At 35.9% G+C, this 17,952-nt stretch overlaps 1 protein-coding gene across 4 annotated transcripts in view; it reads left to right on the top strand.

Annotated features, from left to right (window-relative positions):
- Positions 1-17,719, top strand: part of RAB3GAP1 (RAB3 GTPase activating protein catalytic subunit 1) — a 115,532-nt gene extending 97,813 nt beyond the window's left edge. For 3 of the 4 annotated variants that reach the window (XM_073884645.1, XM_073884654.1, XM_073884656.1), the window contains 6 exons: positions 9,518-9,614; positions 9,712-9,815; positions 9,962-10,077; positions 11,987-12,089; positions 15,067-15,087; positions 15,951-17,719. In XM_073884645.1, coding sequence (XP_073740746.1) covers positions 9,518-9,614; positions 9,712-9,815; positions 9,962-10,077; positions 11,987-12,089; positions 15,067-15,087; positions 15,951-16,187 — 678 coding nt within the window. In that variant the 3' untranslated portion in view covers positions 16,188-17,719. The remainder of the gene's footprint in view (positions 1-9,517; positions 9,615-9,711; positions 9,816-9,961; positions 10,078-11,986; positions 12,090-15,066; positions 15,088-15,950) is intronic. The other variant, XM_025856892.2, reaches the window with a different exon arrangement.
- Positions 17,720-17,952: the final 233 nt, after the last annotated feature.

The raw sequence follows: 17,952 nt of genomic DNA, 5'->3' as shown, positions 1-17,952 counted from the left end.
AGCCATGAAGAATGAAATTTTGCCATTTGCAGCAACACAGGTGGACCTAGAGAATGTAATGCTGAGTGAAATAAGTTAGAGAAAGACAAGTACCATATGATTTCGCACATAAGTGGAATTTAAAAAACAAGACAAAGAAAAAGGACAAAAAAAACAACAACAAAGGACTTAAATATAGAGAACAAACTAATGGTTGCCAGATGGAAGATGGGTTGTGGGGATGTGAGTGAAATAGATACAGGGGATTAAGAATACTTACCTTGATGATCACTGAGAAGTGGATAGAATTCTTGAATCACTATATCATACACCTGAAACTAATATAACACTGTATATTATGCTTCAAAAAATTAATGAAATAAAAAATAAAATACATAGAGATATGATCAGAGTAAGGGTATAACCAAATTATTCCTTTAGTTTTCTGCCAGTGCTTAATTACATAATTAAATTTTATTTTATCACATACACAAAAAGGTTACAAAGAAAACAGTGGACAAAGATTTACCAGGTACATGAGAACAATAAAGAAAGCAGGGGTTATGATCCTGATACGAAATAAAGTAGAAGTAAAGCAGAAAAGCATTAAATGATGACACAGATATGCTTTATAATCTTAAAGTGGTATTTGACAGTGAGGATATAACATTTGTTAATGTTTATACACTAGATAACACAGTAGCCATCTATAAAAATAGGAAGCCACAGGAGATAAGAGAAACAGATTGAAACAGAGGATGTTGAACACATTACTCTTAACACAAGACAGTCAAGTAGACAAAACTAAAGAAAGATCGAAACAAGGTAATAAGGTTGATCTTTTAGATATATCCCAAACATGACACCTTGAGAGTAGAGACTGTACCTTTTTTTCACATGCACATGGAAAATTCACAAAAACTGATAGTATATTAGGGCCCAAAGAGAATATCAGCAGGATTCATAATGGAAATATGATCTCTGCAATAAAACTAGAAATTAAAAATGAAACAACAAAAAACTAGGCCTTCTACCTGGAAATGTAAAAGCCTTATATTAACTCTTGGGTAAAGGAGAAATACTAAGACAAATTTTTGAAAAATAATGAAAACACTATACACCTGAACCTATAAGATATATTTTACGAGTGCTCAAAGGAAAATCCATAGACCTAAATACCTCCATCAAGGAAAAAAAACAGAATGAAAATTACTGAATTAATAAATTTCTAACTTAAGAAGTTAGAGGAAGAACAAAGTAAAACCAAAAGAAAACGAAAGGAAGGCAGTGATAAAGATAAAAGCAAAGAGTGATAGAGAACAGAAAAACAGATCAAATTAATCTGGTTTTATTTTTAAAAAATCAAAATAGACACATGGTTGACTGCTTTAATCACAAGAGAGGGAAAAGCATGCATATACAAAATAAGAAATGACAAAAAGTGCCAATAACTTGATATGGAGGAAATAGTAAAAAAAAAAAACAACCAATACTTTGTATGATTCTGTATATAAATTTGTAAATGAAGATGAAATGGATGATTTCCTAGGAAAATACAGTATATCAAAAATGACTAAAGATAAAAAATGTAAACAGACATTACCATAGAAGAAATAGACACAGTTGCCAAGAAATGACCCCATAAAAAACCACCAGGCCTAGATGGTTTCACAGTGAATTCATCTAAATGTTGAGAGACCAGATAGTCCCAGTGCTACTTTATTGTTTTGGTACGTAGCAGTTGGAGGAAATTTCCCAAAATCTTTTATCAGAAACGTTGACTATAACATTGGTCTCTAAGTCTGATAAAAGTAGCATATAAAAAAAAGTATAGACCAGTAGTACTTAAGAAATTGAATACAAAATCCTAAGTGAATAGACTCTCACCACTTTAAGAAAATAATACATGTCGACTGAGTTCAACAATGATTATTTGGAAATTTACTTATTAACTTCATTAATAGGTTTAAACAGAAAATATATCATTTCCATATATACTGAAAAAGTCTTTGATAAAATTTAATACTCATTCCTAATAAAATTGAGAAATAAGAATGGGTAGATATTTTCTTAAAATGAAAAATATATATAGACCTCAATCCTTTTTTTTTTGTTTTTTATTTTATTTTATTATGTTAATCACCATACATTACATCATTAGTTTTTGATGTATAGACCTCAGTCCTAAACACAGCACCTTAATGAGGGGGACCCTAGAGTTATTCTCACTAAGGTCAGGAACAAGGCAGTAGTGCCTGTTATCTCCACTTCCATTTAATGTTATTCTGAAGTTATTACCCACTATAATTAGAAAAGAGAAAGCAGAAGCAAAGGACTTGAAAAGAAGAACTTTTTATTTGTAGATGATGTGACAGTATACCTGGAAAAATCTAAAGAATCAATGATAAAAGTAATTCATACAGAGGAATTCAGCAAGGCAGCAGGATATAAAGTTAATATCCAGTAGTATTCATATACACAAATAATAACCATTCTGAAGATGTAAATGACATTTTCTCTTCATTAGAAGAGAAAAAAATGGTAAAATACCTAGAAATAAAGCTAACCAGAAATGTTAGAAATATGAATAAAGAAAGTAGAACTCTCTTGAACAATAGATACTACTTGTTCTTGGTTAGGAACTGTCAACATCATTAAGGTCAGTTCTCTTTAAATTAGTTTATAAATTTAATGCAATCCCAATAAAATACCAAAAGTCTTTACTATAGAGCCAGACAAGTTGATACTCAAATTTATTTGGAAAAATAAACATGTAGGCTTAGGACTCAGGGGTTTGGAGAGTGACTGTTAATGGGTTTCTTTTTTGGGTGATGGAAATGTTCTAAAATTGATTGTGGTTTTGGTTGTACAACTCTGAATATACCTAAAACCATTGGATTGTATATTTTAAATGGGTAAATTGTTATTTTAAAAAAGCATGCAAGAGTAGCTAAGAATAGGGGCACCTGGGTGGCTCAGTCAGTTGGGCGGCTGCCTTCAGCTCAGGTCATGATCCCAGGGTCCTGGGATCAAGCCCCACATCGGGATCCCTGCTTGGCAGGAAGCCTGCTTCTCCCTCTCCCGCTCCCCCTGCTTGTGTTCCCTCTCTCGCTGTATCTCTCTCTCTGTCAAATAAATAAATAAAATATTTAAAAAGTAGCTAAGAATAGATTGAAAAGAAAGAGCTATGAGGTAGGTGAAGGGGGGAGAGTGGGGAGGGGGGCAACTAACCCGACCAGATACTAAAGCATAGTACATAGCCTCACTATTTAAATAATGTGATAATGGTGCATAGACAGTCCAGTGAAACCGAATAGAAAGTTCATAGATGCATGTAGAAATCTAGTATATGATAAAAATGGCATCTCAAATCACTGGCCCTTTTACTTTATTTTACTTTATTTTTTAGAGGGGGCTGGAGGGGCAGAGGGAGAGGGAGAGAGAGAATCTTAAGCATGCTGTGCTTGGAGCCGGACTCGGGGCTTGACGAGGGGCTTAATCTCACAACCCTGAGATCATGCATGACCTGAGCCAAAATCAAGAGTTGGACACTTAACTGACTGAGCCACCCAGGCTCCCCTAGGTGACCCTTTTAATAAATTGTTTTGGGATAACTGAATAACCATTTGGCAAAAGATGAAATTAGATCTGTTTCTCATACCACACACAAGAATGGACTGAAAAAAGCCAGAAGACAAACGATAAACTGAGAAATATTTGTAAACCGGGAGAAATATATGTATTACAGTTAAAGGGCCAAAATACTCTAGAAATATGGGCAAGAGGTCTGAGGAGATAACTCATCCCCAAAATTGATAATTACCCTTAAACTTTTCAAAAGATGTTCAACTTCATTCATAATAAGAGAAATGCAAATTAAAAAACTTCACTGAGATAACCATTTATCACACATCACACTGGTGAAAATTTAACAGCTTAATTAATACTCAGTGAAGCCCTGAGGCAACAGCTCTCATACATTACTGGTGAGAGGCAGGATAATACAACCCCCATGTGGGGAGGAACTTGGCAGTATTTAATAAAATTTACATATGCATTTACCCTTTCACCCCAAAAGCAATCCCACTTCTAGGAATTTGCCCTAATATTTTCAACAGTACAAAAATAAAGATGCACTAAGTTGTTCATTGCTGCATTCATTGTAATTAGAAAATTGTGGAAACTCTCTATATGCCCAAACTTAGGAGCTTTATTGAGGACTGTGGTTCATCTACATAACTGAGGACTATACAGCTGTTAAAAAAATGAGGAAAATATTAACTGATAGTGATTTCTAGGATGTTTTTAAGAGAAAAGTAAAGTGCAAATGAATATATATAGTATGCTTCGTTTTGTGTAAAAAAGGGAGATTAAGAAAATGTGTCTATCATCATAAAAAGAAATTTATCTTCACAAACAGAAAACAATGAAATTAGTTACCCAAAATGGTTGAAAGGGGAGGAAAAAATAGAGTAAAAGGAATATGGGAGAGAATGACATTTAGGAAAGAGTATACTTTCTGTATACTTTTGACTTCTGGAAAAAATGTTAATTGTCTACATCAAAAATTAAATCAACAAGAGTGGAAAGAGGGGAAATGACCAAAATTGAAAGCAAGCTGAGATAAATTAGTTCAGGTGTATTTTTTTTTTTTTAAGATTTTATTTGTCAGAGAGAAAGAGCACAAGCAGAGGGAGAAGCAGGCTCCCCGCTGAGCAAGGAGCCCAAGGGGGGGCTCAATCCCAGGACCCTGGGATCATGACCTGATCTGAAGGCAGACACTTAACCACCTGTCCAGGTGTATTTTAAATGAATAACATAACCACACTGAAATGGGGTCAGGGTTAGGAGGAGGATCTAATTCAGTAATTTATGATCACATAAGATATGTTTGACTGTATACCCCCAGGTATGGGGAGAGGTGGGAGAGCACTGCAAACAAATCCTAAACTCTATTTTCTAGATTTGTCTTTTGTAGTGGTGTTGGGTAAGGAATTCTGAAACTTTTAGGTGGATTTTTGTTTGAGTAAATGAGTAATTAAATGTGTTGGTGTTGTTGGAAGCCAGAATCCTCACTGTAGAAGTAAGATGCAAACATGGAATTGAGGAAAGCAAGGAAGACCAAATGGCAGTGCATTGGAATTGGCCGTATTGGTGTGGACCCATAGGTTTCTAAAGTATGGATAGATAATGTGGGTATGTACATAGGCATAATAATATATATTTCCTGGCTTTTTTCTGAAGGGGTCTAGAAACAGTGACATCCCAGTAGCAGTGAACACACATATATATTGATTTCTAGAACATTCCTCATTAAAAGGGACCATGCTTTCCTCAGAGAAATGGCTGATTTCAGAATTGGGACAAGGAAGGTATGAGTGTGGATCATTACATGTTGCCAGAAAATAAGGAACTGCTTAAAAGAAGATAGGGGTGTATCATACAGAGGTAGTTTAAAGGGACTCTTAATCACCAAATCTGGACAATTTGAATGGCAAATAACTAAGGACAGTAATGAATTATAAACTATTGGGAAAAAATCGGAACCCGTGGGTCCACATTGACAATTTGCAGATAAAGAAATGGGAGAGAAGGGAGGCGTTTCAGCTCAAAGATGACCGATAAATATGGAGGATACACTGGAGTAGGAAACTCTTCCATTTTACGACCATATTCATAGTAAAGATTGGTTCAGGTGAGAATCATCAGTAGATGTCTAGGTGGAAATCTGGGTGAAGAGCATCATACTTGCATGATTTTGAAGTGTCTCTCCAAGACAACTGGAGAATTGCAAGGAAATAATAACTATGGAGTAGAGAAATGGGGCAATACCTTGAGTGGATGGTCAAAACTGATATTACTAATAAGGGGTAGATGCAGATTGTCTGTGTCAAGGTGTGATACTTTGAAGGATCCAACAGCACTTATGCACTGACCCATGAGTACATATTCTGCATCTAAACATGAGGAAGCATTAGGTAAACCCAAAACGAGAAACATTCTGTTCTAAAAAAGAGCTGGAAAAAAAAACAATCCACAACACACAATTCTAGGAGTATATGTCCCCTTTAGGGACACAGGAATCAATTGAAACATTACCCAGTGGCCAATACTAGAACAGTTGAGCAACAAAATAAAATACTGTTGGACTGTAACTCAAAGTATAAAATAAATATCCTTGAGTCTATACTGTTACAAATAAATGACTGAATAAATTGGCGAGAAGAGACAAATCGATGAAGAAGAACTTCAAACCTGCTCTGCCCACAAGGAGATGGAGCAGAACTCCTCACTTTGTAAGCATGGACTGTGCATAGTGACTTCCTTCCAAAGAGTGCAGTATGCAAATTGGGGAAAATGAGTAACCTTACAGTACAGAAACCAGACAAATACTGTCTTAGCCAGGTAAGCAAGATTAGCAACATGGATAAGTCAATAGTGATGAGTTTCATGTACTCTTGATAGGAGGTCATGAAAGTACCACTTTATAACTCATCTTTCTCCCCAAAATCCCTAACCCCAGTTTGATCATGAGAAAAACATTAAGTAAGTTCCAGTTGAGGCACTTTTTACAAAATACCTGACTAAAATTCCTTAAAACTGTCAAAGTCAGGGGCACCTGGGTGGCTCAGTTGGTTAAGCGCCCAAATCTTGATTTTTGCTCAGGTCATGATCTCAGGGTCCCTGTGTTGAGCTCCACACTCACTTTTTCTCTCTCTTAAATAAATGAATAAATCTTAAAAAAAAAAAACCTGTCAAGGTCAGTAAACACAAGGAAAGTCTAAGAAAGTGTCACATGTGAGGGGAGCCTAGAAATATGACTGACTACTAAATATAATGTGGTATCCTGGATGGGATCCTGGAATAGGAAAAGGACATTAAATAAAAACTGAGGAAATTAAATATGCAGATATCGACAGGATGATTCATAATAGCAAAAAAGTGAAACGAAGCTAAATATCGATCAACTGATGAATGGATAAGTAAAGCATGGCATATTCATACAATGAAATATTATTAAGCCATAAAAATGAATGAAGTTCTGATACACGGTATAACACAAAGGAGCCTTAAAAGTATTATGTTAAGTGAAAGAAACCAGAAATAGAAGGCTACATGTAACATGATACCATTTATATGAAATACCAGAATAGGCAAATTCATGAAGACTGAAAGTTAGTTTAGTAGTTACCAGGGGCTAGGAGCTGGGAGAAATGAGGGAGTGACTGCTGTCGGGTAATGGATTTCTTCTTGGTGTGATTAAAATGTTCTGCAATTAGATAATGGTGATGTATAACTTGTAAGTATGCTAAAGACCACTGAAGTGTATATTTTAAAGTGGTGAATTTTATGGTATGTAAATTTTATCTAAATTTTTAAAAATTAAAATATGAATAAAGCACGGAATTCAGTTATTCAGAAAGGGGAGGGAAGGGCACTGTACTCAAAATGTCCATGTTATAAAAGACAGACTAGAAAACTTCCAGATTTGTTGTGATTAAAGAAGTATGAAAACTAAATGCTGTGTATGATCTTTAACTAGATCCTGTATGGTGGTGGGAAAAGGTTATAAAAATCATTATTTGGTCTATTGATGAAATTGTAATGAGGGAAAGTAGGCTAGATTAATAAAAGTATTTGATCATTGTTAAAGGTAGTTTATATAATCACAATAGTTTGTCTTTTGATTATATAAGAAAACATTCTTAATTTCAGGAAATACACACAGATCTTTGGGGGTAAAAGGACATGATGTATGTAACTTGCTCTCACATTACTCAGAAAAAAATGTATGTGTGTAATTATTGTATGTACATACAGAGGAAAGAGATGGGTGTGATTAAATGAGGTAAAAGGTGAGTCTAGGCAAAGGGTATAAATATATTTTGTCTTCTTGCAAATTTGTTTGGTTTTAAGTTAAGGAAAACCAAGGTTGAATAGTAAGTGTTAGCAAAGATGTACAACACTGGGAACTATTATTACTCTAGATAAGGATGTAACTCTTTTGAAACACTTTGTAAAATAATTTGGAATATGACTTCAATATAAAAAAGTAATCATTTGGCATTATCTGGTATATATCCAGTTCTGTTTTTCGGTATATGCCCTCAAGAAATTCCTCTACATGTACACCAGGAAACATACCCAGTAATAAAACAGGAACCTTATTTGTAATAGCCAAAAATGGGGGGGGTGTTTTCCATCAGTGGAGGAGCATTTTAATATAGCAGTGAAAATGAATAAACTACAGTATGTATCAACATATGCATCTCTAAAAGAATGCTGTATACAAGTCACTGAGGGTCAGAACCAGAAACATTCCATTTATATAAAGATTCAGACCAGACCAAACTAAGCATTACATTGTTTGGGGCTATTCACACATGTGAGAAAACTCTGTGGACAAGCAGAAGAATGATTAGTAGTCACTTACTGATGGTGGGGTGTGTGAGGGAGGGAGACTTGATCAGGGGGGCACACGGGGATTTGGAAAGTGCTGGTGATGTTCTGTTTCTTAAGCTGGTTGGTGGTGTGTAAACAAGTGTTCATGTTGTCTTTAAGTTATTAATACTCTGGTATGTGTATTTCTTAATTTAAAAAAATTTTCAAACCACACAAAATTCTCCAAGCCAAAAAGTAAAGGTTATAAGTCATTACATGAACAAAGCAAGTTATAAAATAGTATGTATATTATAGTTTTTTGTTAAGAAATTGAATATGCCTATATCTTTGTGTTTAAATGGACATAGAAATAAGCCTGAGAAGATAAACACAAAAATGTGTTACTTCTTAGGAAGTAGGATTTCTGGAGGGTTTTTGCATTATACTTCTATGTATGGATGTATGCATTCATTCGTTCATTCATTCATTTTGGAGATCTGTGAGCATTTATCATCCAGGTTCACGTAATGAGATTAGATTTTTATTATCTTTACTGCTGTTGAATAAGGAGCTTAAAGGTAGGGTTCATGTGTTATACATAACTTCTCTGTATTTTTTAATTAGAACAGTAATAAAACAATTTGCGTTTTGGAAAAATGATAAACCAAAAAATTAATGGAAGGTCTCCATCAATGTTTAGAAATGTTAAGTGAGTAAAGCAGGTTACAAAACAGTATTTTACATACTTAATAATTTGTTTACCTAATATGTGTATTCAGTGTCTTAAAAAATCCCGGAGTGAGAATCTTCCACCATTAACAGTTGTTATCTCTAGGTGGTATAATTTACAGATGGTTCTTGTTTTCTTTGTATTTTCCTAATTTGCATGTATTACATATTGGAAAGAAGAAAATTGCATAGTCACCACTATAAAATACTAAAATCCTTATTAATTTTCAGTAACGTTATTCTTACTATTGTGGGTAGTAGCTACTTACCTGGATGAGTAGGGCAAAGTACTAAGAGAAGAGAGCTCTTCTCAACTCTTGTTATAGATGTGAGTTCAGTGGTGCAGAGGATTTTTTTCTTCTTTCATAAATGGCCACTTTATTTGACAGCTACATTGATCATTCATGTAACTTTGTGCCTCCTTCAGGTGCTGCACTATCTGGCGGTACAGAAACCCGCAGACCTTGCTCGGCACCTGTTACCTTGTGTAATTCATGCAGCTGTACTCAAGGTAAAGGAAGAAGGTAAATGTCTTATTTGATTAGTCATTAGTTCATTTCCAAAATGAAAGTATGTTTTGCCTGACTTATTTAATGATGGCTTTGATCTTCTTAAAAATAGAAAATCTGGAAAACATTTCTTCAGTCAAGAAGATTATAAAGCAGATAATAACCCATTCCAGTAAAGTTTTGCACTTCCCCAATCCAGAAGACAAGAAATTGGAAGTAAGTTTGCTATGATGTCAGGATCTTGCCAAATGTTCTCACTAGTTGGCAATGATTATTTTAAAGATACATTTTTTAAAAGGCTGCTTTTTTTTTTTTTTTTTTTGCTGTTTTCCAATGTATGTCTCTCCCTTTTCCACTGTTAGGAAATCATCCATCAAATTACTAATGTAGAAGCTATAATTGCCAGAGCCCGCTCACTGAAAGCCAAGTTTGGAACTGAGAAATGTGAACAAGAGGAGGAGAAAGAAGATCTTGAAAGGTAATTGATATTTGAGTAACTTTTGTCTGCAGTAGGAAAAGCCACCACTCTCTTTAGAACATTTTAATAGAATATTGAGATTCTTTTGTGGTACCCTATATTATTTGTAACAAGCATCAGCTAGAGACAGAAAAATATTTAATTATTATAGACTTTGACCTCTCCTGTATTTCTGGGTATTTGCGAGGCATTTCCATTCCTTCCACATTTAGAAACAAGTCTACCAGGTCTCTTTTTCTAGTAATGTCCTTGTTTGCTCTTGGAGATGTGCCTGCAGTTCCCTGTGGAAGAGCTAGTCTTTGTTACTTGAAATGCCCCAGACCTTTGCTTTCTCTCTTTGCTTAGCTCTCACTGTTCCTTTACCACAGTCTGAGGTGTTCTGAAATTGTATTTCTGCTCAGTATTCCTAGTTATTTATTTAACTTTAAACAAGACTTTTGAAAGCAAAAGTGCATATCCTGCGCACCTTGTGAACATGTTTTGAAAGAGTGACCAGATGGCCCCTCCAGGATGATACAGATCACCAGGTCAATCTTTTCCTCCTCCTGAGAGAGACTTGACACCATTACCTGTCAGTATGATCCCTGCCATTTTTGCCTGTGGTACTTGAAATAACAATGTTATTTTAATTGTGATAAAGTGTTTCCAAATTTGTTACTTCAGCAACTTGAATTTATCATAACTTTAAATTCTTCATCAGCCTTTTCAGAAATGAAATGTCATTATTGATGCTAAATAATTAAGATAATATGACAAGGCATGTGCTATAGCTCTTAACAAGTTCTTGTTAGAATTTCATATCTTGTGTTGAGTGAAATTTTCTCCCAGCCTTCTTTGCTCTTGAAAACTCCTTCCTTTTTAAATGAGATGAATAAGTACTAATCAAGGGAATCATTTCTAAAATAGCAGTATGAAGTAGTGGTGCAGGCGTGGTGCCTTTGACTCTGATAGCTGCACATACATTCTCTGGGATGTACTTGGAGGTGTAGTGTTTCCAGCACATAATGGTATAGTTGAGGCTTTGCCCAGAAAAAAATGTGTATTTTAAGCACACATGCATGCACACACACATACACACCCACTTTAAAAGAACAAAAATGAGAGATATGGATTATTGCTTTGCTGTATATGTATAAATTGGTTTTTGTTCAGAAATACTGTTTGTTTTGTTTTTAAGATTTTATTTATTCATTTACTTTAGAGAGAGAGAGAGAGTAAGCATGAGCGGGGGTAGGGGCAGAGGCAAAGAATCTTAAGCAGACTCCTCACACAGCGTGGAGCCAAGTGTGGGGCTCGATCTCATGACCCTGAGATCATGACCTGAGGTAAAACCAAGAGTCAGATGCTTAACTTGACTGAGCCAATCAGGCATCCCCCAAAATACTGTTTTAATCTTTTATTTACTGTAGTATTTTGTAAGCTTCCAGTCTGAAAGAAATACTCAGTATTTCTTTTTACCCTTTGACAGAGGTGAGGTTTTTTTTTCTTTTTAGATTTATTTATTTGAGAGAGAGAGGGGCATGAGAGTAGGGTGGGGGCAGAGGGAGAGAATATCCAAGCAGATTCCCACTGAATGCAGAGTCCAACACAGGGCTTGATCTCACGACCCTAAAATCCATGACCTGAGCTGAAATCAAGAGTCCAACACTTAACCAACTGAGCCCCACCCAGCAATCCCCAGATACGAGACTTTTAGGAAAATTTTATGAAAACAGTTGAAAGGCAGTAAGATTGTCATTTGAGTCTATTTTAATTCCAAATGTCCCTCTGTTATAAAAGTTCCACTCTAGCCTTAGTAGGTTTAGCCGGTATCGGTTTGAGAGTTTGTCTACAGAATTAATCTGGGAGGATTGGCACAGTGTGAACTGAGCAGCTCACTTTCTGTCCTTTCATTACCTCTCTCCCCCAGGTTTGTGAGTTGCCTCTTGGAGCAGCCTGAAGTGTTAGTCGTGGGCGCAGGAAGAGGCCATGCTGGCAGAATCATTCACAAGCTGTTCGTGAATGCTCACAGGGTATGTGAATTCCCTTACTGACTGATCATGATCTCTCCAAACCTCTCCTCAGGAAGATGATGTTTTGATTCCCACACTTGGCTGATTATATAGCTGCTGAGTGTAAGTCTGGGCATTGGGTTTGAACATTAAAAAAAAAACAATGACTTTCAACAGTGACTTTTGAGTCTTTGAAATCCATTTCCTTTCTTACATGTTTAAGTAAAATAATAAGTACATTTTAGGATATAAATTTCTGGACCCAGAAGGGTCTGAAATTCATTGTTCCAGAATCTAGTAGGGACTCGGTGTTAGCAATGGCCAGTGCTGTGCAGTAGGAAAAAATGTTGACTACTTTCATATTAGAATAGAGTTCAGTTTTACCAATTTTAAACTCCATGTACTGCAAATGGATTCACAGTTTCACTTGTGAAGTTAGTCTATTTTTGTCATGGTGCATTGAGCTAAGGAAGAGCAAGATTTCAGATGTTTAGGACTATGGAAACAGGCTTTAGCACAGAAAGAAAGCCCAGTTTGAAAAATTATCTTTGCCATTACCTCTACTACTGAAAGTAAAGGTTCAAAAGATATGTAGTACTTTCTGACATTCTGAAACTCTTAAAATTTGAATTTTTATGGAGGTGATGCTAGTTACACTTTCTGTACTGATGTTGTTTACTGGTTAAGAGGATTTTCATGTCAGCGCTTGTTATATGAAAGATTATGATAAAAATATTATAGAGTGTACTACAGACAGTCTCTGACTTATGATAATTTGACTTAGGATTTTCAACTTTATTATGGAGGAAAAGAATTTGTATTGAGTAGAAACCATACTTTGAATTTTGGATTTTGGTCTTTTTTTGGGCTGGTGATATATGCAACATAATCTTCTCATGGTACTGGGCAGGGGCAGTGGCAGATCCCTGTCAGCTCTGAGATCCCAAGGGCAGACAGCCAGTATACTTACAACTACTCTACCCCGACAACCGTTCTGTTTCTCACTGTCAGTACAGTATTTAATAAATTACATGAGATAGTCAACACTTTATTATAAAATAGGCTTTGTGTTAGATGATTTTGCCCAACTGTAGGCTTAAGTGAATGTTCTGAGTTCGGGTAAGGTAGGCTAGGCTGAGCTGTGATGTTTGGTAGGCTAGGAGTAGGAAATGTATTTTCAACTTAGGATATTTTCAACTTAGGATGGGTTTATTAGGATATAACACAATTGTAAGTAAAGGAAGATATATAAGTACAAGGGTGCCCTTTATCTGGAACTGTGATGACTCTAGAATGACCTACTTTTGAAAGTGTAATTCTCAGAATCAAGTAAGAATTTTCATGGGTTTACATATGAAATAAAAACTGTATAATCTCCTTTGAGTCTGTCTGGAGTATATCTAGTTAATATATTCAGTTTCACAGCCAAATGTACTGACCTGAATTTTTAGCAAGAATTGAAACCTGTGATTATTTATGGGATTGTTCCCTAACTTTAAGAATTTCAAGTTAAAAACCAAGTATTTTATTTCCTTATAAATTAGAGTCCTAGAAAACAATAGATGCTTACTTTGATTTGTTTTTGTCTCTGGCATGAAATCAAGAACCAAGTTTGTTTTTTGCATCCTATATCTTTCACTAGCTCACTAGCCAAAAGCTAACAACCACATTTCCTTGTCAACACCAATATGAATTTTCCTCCTATTGCTGATTTCTTTCCTCTGTCCTCACTTTTAAAAACTTGTGTGTTAAGAGGACTTGAAATCTAAAGCATTTTTATTTTTAATGCTGAGTATTACTTGTTAATATTTAAGCAAAATTATTTTTCCCAGAATGGAAATAGCTCCCCCCCGTCCCCCAGAATGAGAATAGCTCCCCCCGCCCCCTAGAAGGCTTTTGTAAAACGGAGGATAATACTGGGCGCCTGGGTGGCTCAGTTGGTTAAGCGACTGCCTTCGGCTCAGGTCATGATCCTGGAGACCTGGGATCGAGTCCCACATCGCGCTTCCTGCTCAGCGGGGAGTATGCTTCTCCCTCTGACCGTCTTCCCTCTCATGCTTTCTATCTCTCATTCTCTCTCTCTCTCAAATAAATAAAATCTTTAAAAAAAAAAAAAAACAACGTAGGATAATACAGAAAATATAAAGTAAAACTTAATCACATTAATCTCACTACCCTCTGATGATCACCGTCAACATTCAACATGTAGTATATATAAATACATATATATTTTAGAAAAACAGGATTATATTCTGTGATTTACTTTGTTATTGTGTTCCACTTAATTATCTTATTACTTTAATAAATATAGGAGTGTATCATCTTTTCAGTGGCCTTGTATAGCTAATACCCTTTAAGGGGTGAAATTGTACATTTTTCCTGTGTTATGTAATTGTAAACCTTGTGGGGAATGTTTTTAGGGAATTGGCAGACTTAATCCATAAAACAAGTACCTGGTTGGTACATTTTTGAACTCAGACCTTAAGTATCTGGTTGATGTAAACCATTAAAGTTTATGTAACTTTTCATAATTAACTGACACTTTATATTAGTTTTACCAATCAAGATTTTCACTTTTTTAGAAAGTAATGAAATTTCAGTGAGAATTTTGTATAGCATATAGCAGTTTTACGTATTTAGAACTCTCTGTTTAAACTTCATCATGATTACATGTGTCAGTGGTGTATTCCACTGGAATTCAGCAAATAAACCACAGATTGGATTTGCTTCAGTTTTATCAGTTTTGCCCATTAAATGACACTGTACGTTGCCTGTTGAACCATCAGATGCATGAGAAGTAGGATATGTCTGCTCAGTTTAACAGCTAGGTGTGTTTTATGTGGTGTGTGTCTGTCTTGATATTCTTTTGATAGGATTCTGTTCCTTAATGTAATGCATGCCGTCTCTGAAATGATCTTGAAATCTCTTGTCTAGCTCTTTTTAAACCATCTTGCTTGTTTCCTTTTCATCACTGTTTCTTTTCTCACCTTTTCTCAAGCTGACTGAATCTTCTGATGAGGTAACAAAATAGCCTTTGTCCCTCATAGTTCCTTGTTCCTTCCCATCCCTCTAACGTCATAAAGTCATTAAGACTAACCACCTCTTTAACAGTCTGGATTTGGCATACCTTTCATGCTGATGTTTAGTATAACATGATTTCATATTTCCATTACCAAAACAGTACTTTTTTTTCTAAATCGATGGTATTGTGAAAGAAATCTAATAATCAGAGAAATGAAAGAAGTATAGTGATTAAAGCGGTTAAAATGAAGGCTCTAATTGAATGTTTTTTATGTAATTTTAATGCAAAAAAAATAGATGCCTTTAATATTGAGAACTTCTCTTTTGTGGCTGTTGCTACATTACATGGACCTCTATAATTTCTTTATCACCTTAGCTGCTCAGCAAACAAAACCAATGTCCCCAGTTTTAATTTGGTAAATGAACTTTAAAAAGAAATGAAAGAATGGAGATAAAAACCATCTTTCCAGACTCTGGGGGAGAAGCAGCTCCTTACTGGACTGAGGACATCAGACTTGAACGTGTGTTGTTGCTAGAAAAAACACGTAGAAACCAGTGCTACATTTTCCCTCTTCAGATGTCGGAATATGGCCCTCACTTTTCAAAGCAGATTGCCTGGCAGTCATTATCTCTTTTGTCTCTGTCACCAATTTATTTGTAATCTCTGGCTGCTCATGCAGTGTTTCAAGCTTCTTGCTTTTTCCCTGTTGGTTTTTGAGTAATCATAACATGGCTGACTGCATTACTGAGTAATGTAGAACATTTTTTTATATATTTGTCATGTTTATTCATCTGTCCTTCAAAATGATCTAAGTTTAGCATTGGACTTGCTCTTGAATTTAGCATTTGATTCTGTTCAAGGCTGCAGCCATGGCTCCACCGGAGGAGGAACTGAAGAGAATGGGCTCTCCAGAAGAGAGAAGGCAGAACTCCGTGTCAGACTTCCCACCCCCTGCTGGCCGGGAACTCATTTTGCGCACCACCGTGCCACGCCCGGCTCCGTACTCCCGAGCTCTGCCTCAGCGCATGTACAGTGTTCTCACCAAAGAGGATTTCAGACTTGCAGGTGCCTTTTCATCAGATACCTCCTTCTTCTAATTCTTCTACAGCCACCTCATTTATGGCTTCAGAGACCATGCTGACCCCTTCTGAAGGAGGGAGGTTGTGCCAGTCAGAACTTGAAGGAGGCTGTGAAGAGGACCTGTCCAGTCCAATGATCAGGAATCATACCAGCATCTGAAAGACTTCCCAGCACCATGCTTGGGCTCTGTTGTATCTTGGTTGGGTCAGAGAGAATGGGCGTGAGCTGTTGAAAGATTTGTTTCTCCAAAGAAATGGCCCTTGTTTGACCAGGGGTCAGGGGCAGGAGGTGGGGAGATGTGCAGGGACCAGAAGAACAGCAGGAGCTCTCTGTACTCACTCCAGTGGGATTGTGCTCATTTATTCTTTCCTGTGACTATCCCTTAGGCTATTGCCTTGCATTCATAGTCTGTGTAAACACACTTGTTATATTTGTTGGTATCAGGTATGCAAGACAGAATGTCTGTTAATTGAGTTTCTGGATATTTTGGTGGTAGCTTCTTTTCCCAGAATCTGTGTTTTTGAAATACTAAATGACATTCTGTTTATTCAATCATCTACTGGCCATCTTGATTGTACTAATTAACTTTTGATGAGTATTTTGAATATTCTAGGAGAAAACTTAGAATTTCACATAGTTTTTGTGTTTTTCCATATAACTATGATCTAAATGTATTCCTTCTGATAAAACTATATATTAAATGTCACTGCAAATTAGTTTTGTATCTTATCTTGTAAGGTTTGTTTCTCTTATTTTGTTTTTGGTTGCCAGTAAGACATTACCCTGCAAACCGTTCTGTCCTGCTGTACAGCATGCATTCCTTTTTTTGTGATTGCTGGCGAGATACTATATTTAATGGGGTAGAGATGAGCACATGCTACAAATATAGCTTTGGAACATAGAGATCATGCACTTAGTATAATTTGGTGTATGTGCTAATGTAATGAATACAAGATTATTTCAGTGAACTATTTTGCTTTTGTGTTTTACCTAAAATGAAAATAATTGTTGCAGATATATAGCACCCAGCATAAGGATAATAGCATATTTCTAGTTGTATGGTGATCAAGATTTATTAAGTCTGTGTTGCTATATGGCCTCTCTTCAGTAATCTGAAGTCTATTTTTAGGCCTAAAATTCTCATTTTAATCCAAAGCAAAAAATGGTTATACTGAAGCATAGACCTTGCCTCTGTAATTTAAAGAATTAAAAGAGCTGTGTAAACCCTATTATATTATTTTTGTAAAAAAAAATGTGTGTACATATATATGTATACATGTGTATATGAAGTAGGGGAGCCCTGGTTGGTGACCTCCCAGCCTTCACAGTGCTTCTCTCTGAGATGCTGGACTTGATTGCTGCTGGTAAACCATACAGATGCAGGCCTGAGTGCTGAGCGCTGTACCAAGTAGAAAATGTATCCTTCAAGGACAGGATTTGTCTGCTTTCCAGTGAGGAAGTTAATAGCAAAGAAACGTTTTTCAGAGAGAAGTTGGACTTAAAAACAGCATTGTGAGTCTAATAAAAAGGAAAGTCTTGCTTTCTCTGACTACTTTTCTTTTCTCTCCTCTGGTGGGCACTTTGGTCTTATTTCAGTTAGTTTAATTCTGTCTCACGTCTTCTTAAATATCTGCAGCCTGCTGAGTCTTGCAGGGGTCTCAAAGAACACTCTTTGTGCCTTTTCTTTTAGTGGCAGTTACCCCAGTTTACTTTTATTATAGTTATGTGTTGGTTTATTTCACAGATATTAAGTACCTACTTTATATCAGGTACTGTACTAGG

Source organism: Callorhinus ursinus, unplaced genomic scaffold (assembly GCF_003265705.2).
Source record: "Callorhinus ursinus isolate GAN/ISIS: 27379988/994484 unplaced genomic scaffold, GSC_fseal_2.0 scaffold2, whole genome shotgun sequence".
NCBI classification, from domain to species: Eukaryota; Metazoa; Chordata; class Mammalia; order Carnivora; family Otariidae; genus Callorhinus; species Callorhinus ursinus.
The sequence above is the reverse complement of the archived record's forward strand: the minus strand, read 5'-3'. Positions and strand labels throughout refer to the sequence as shown.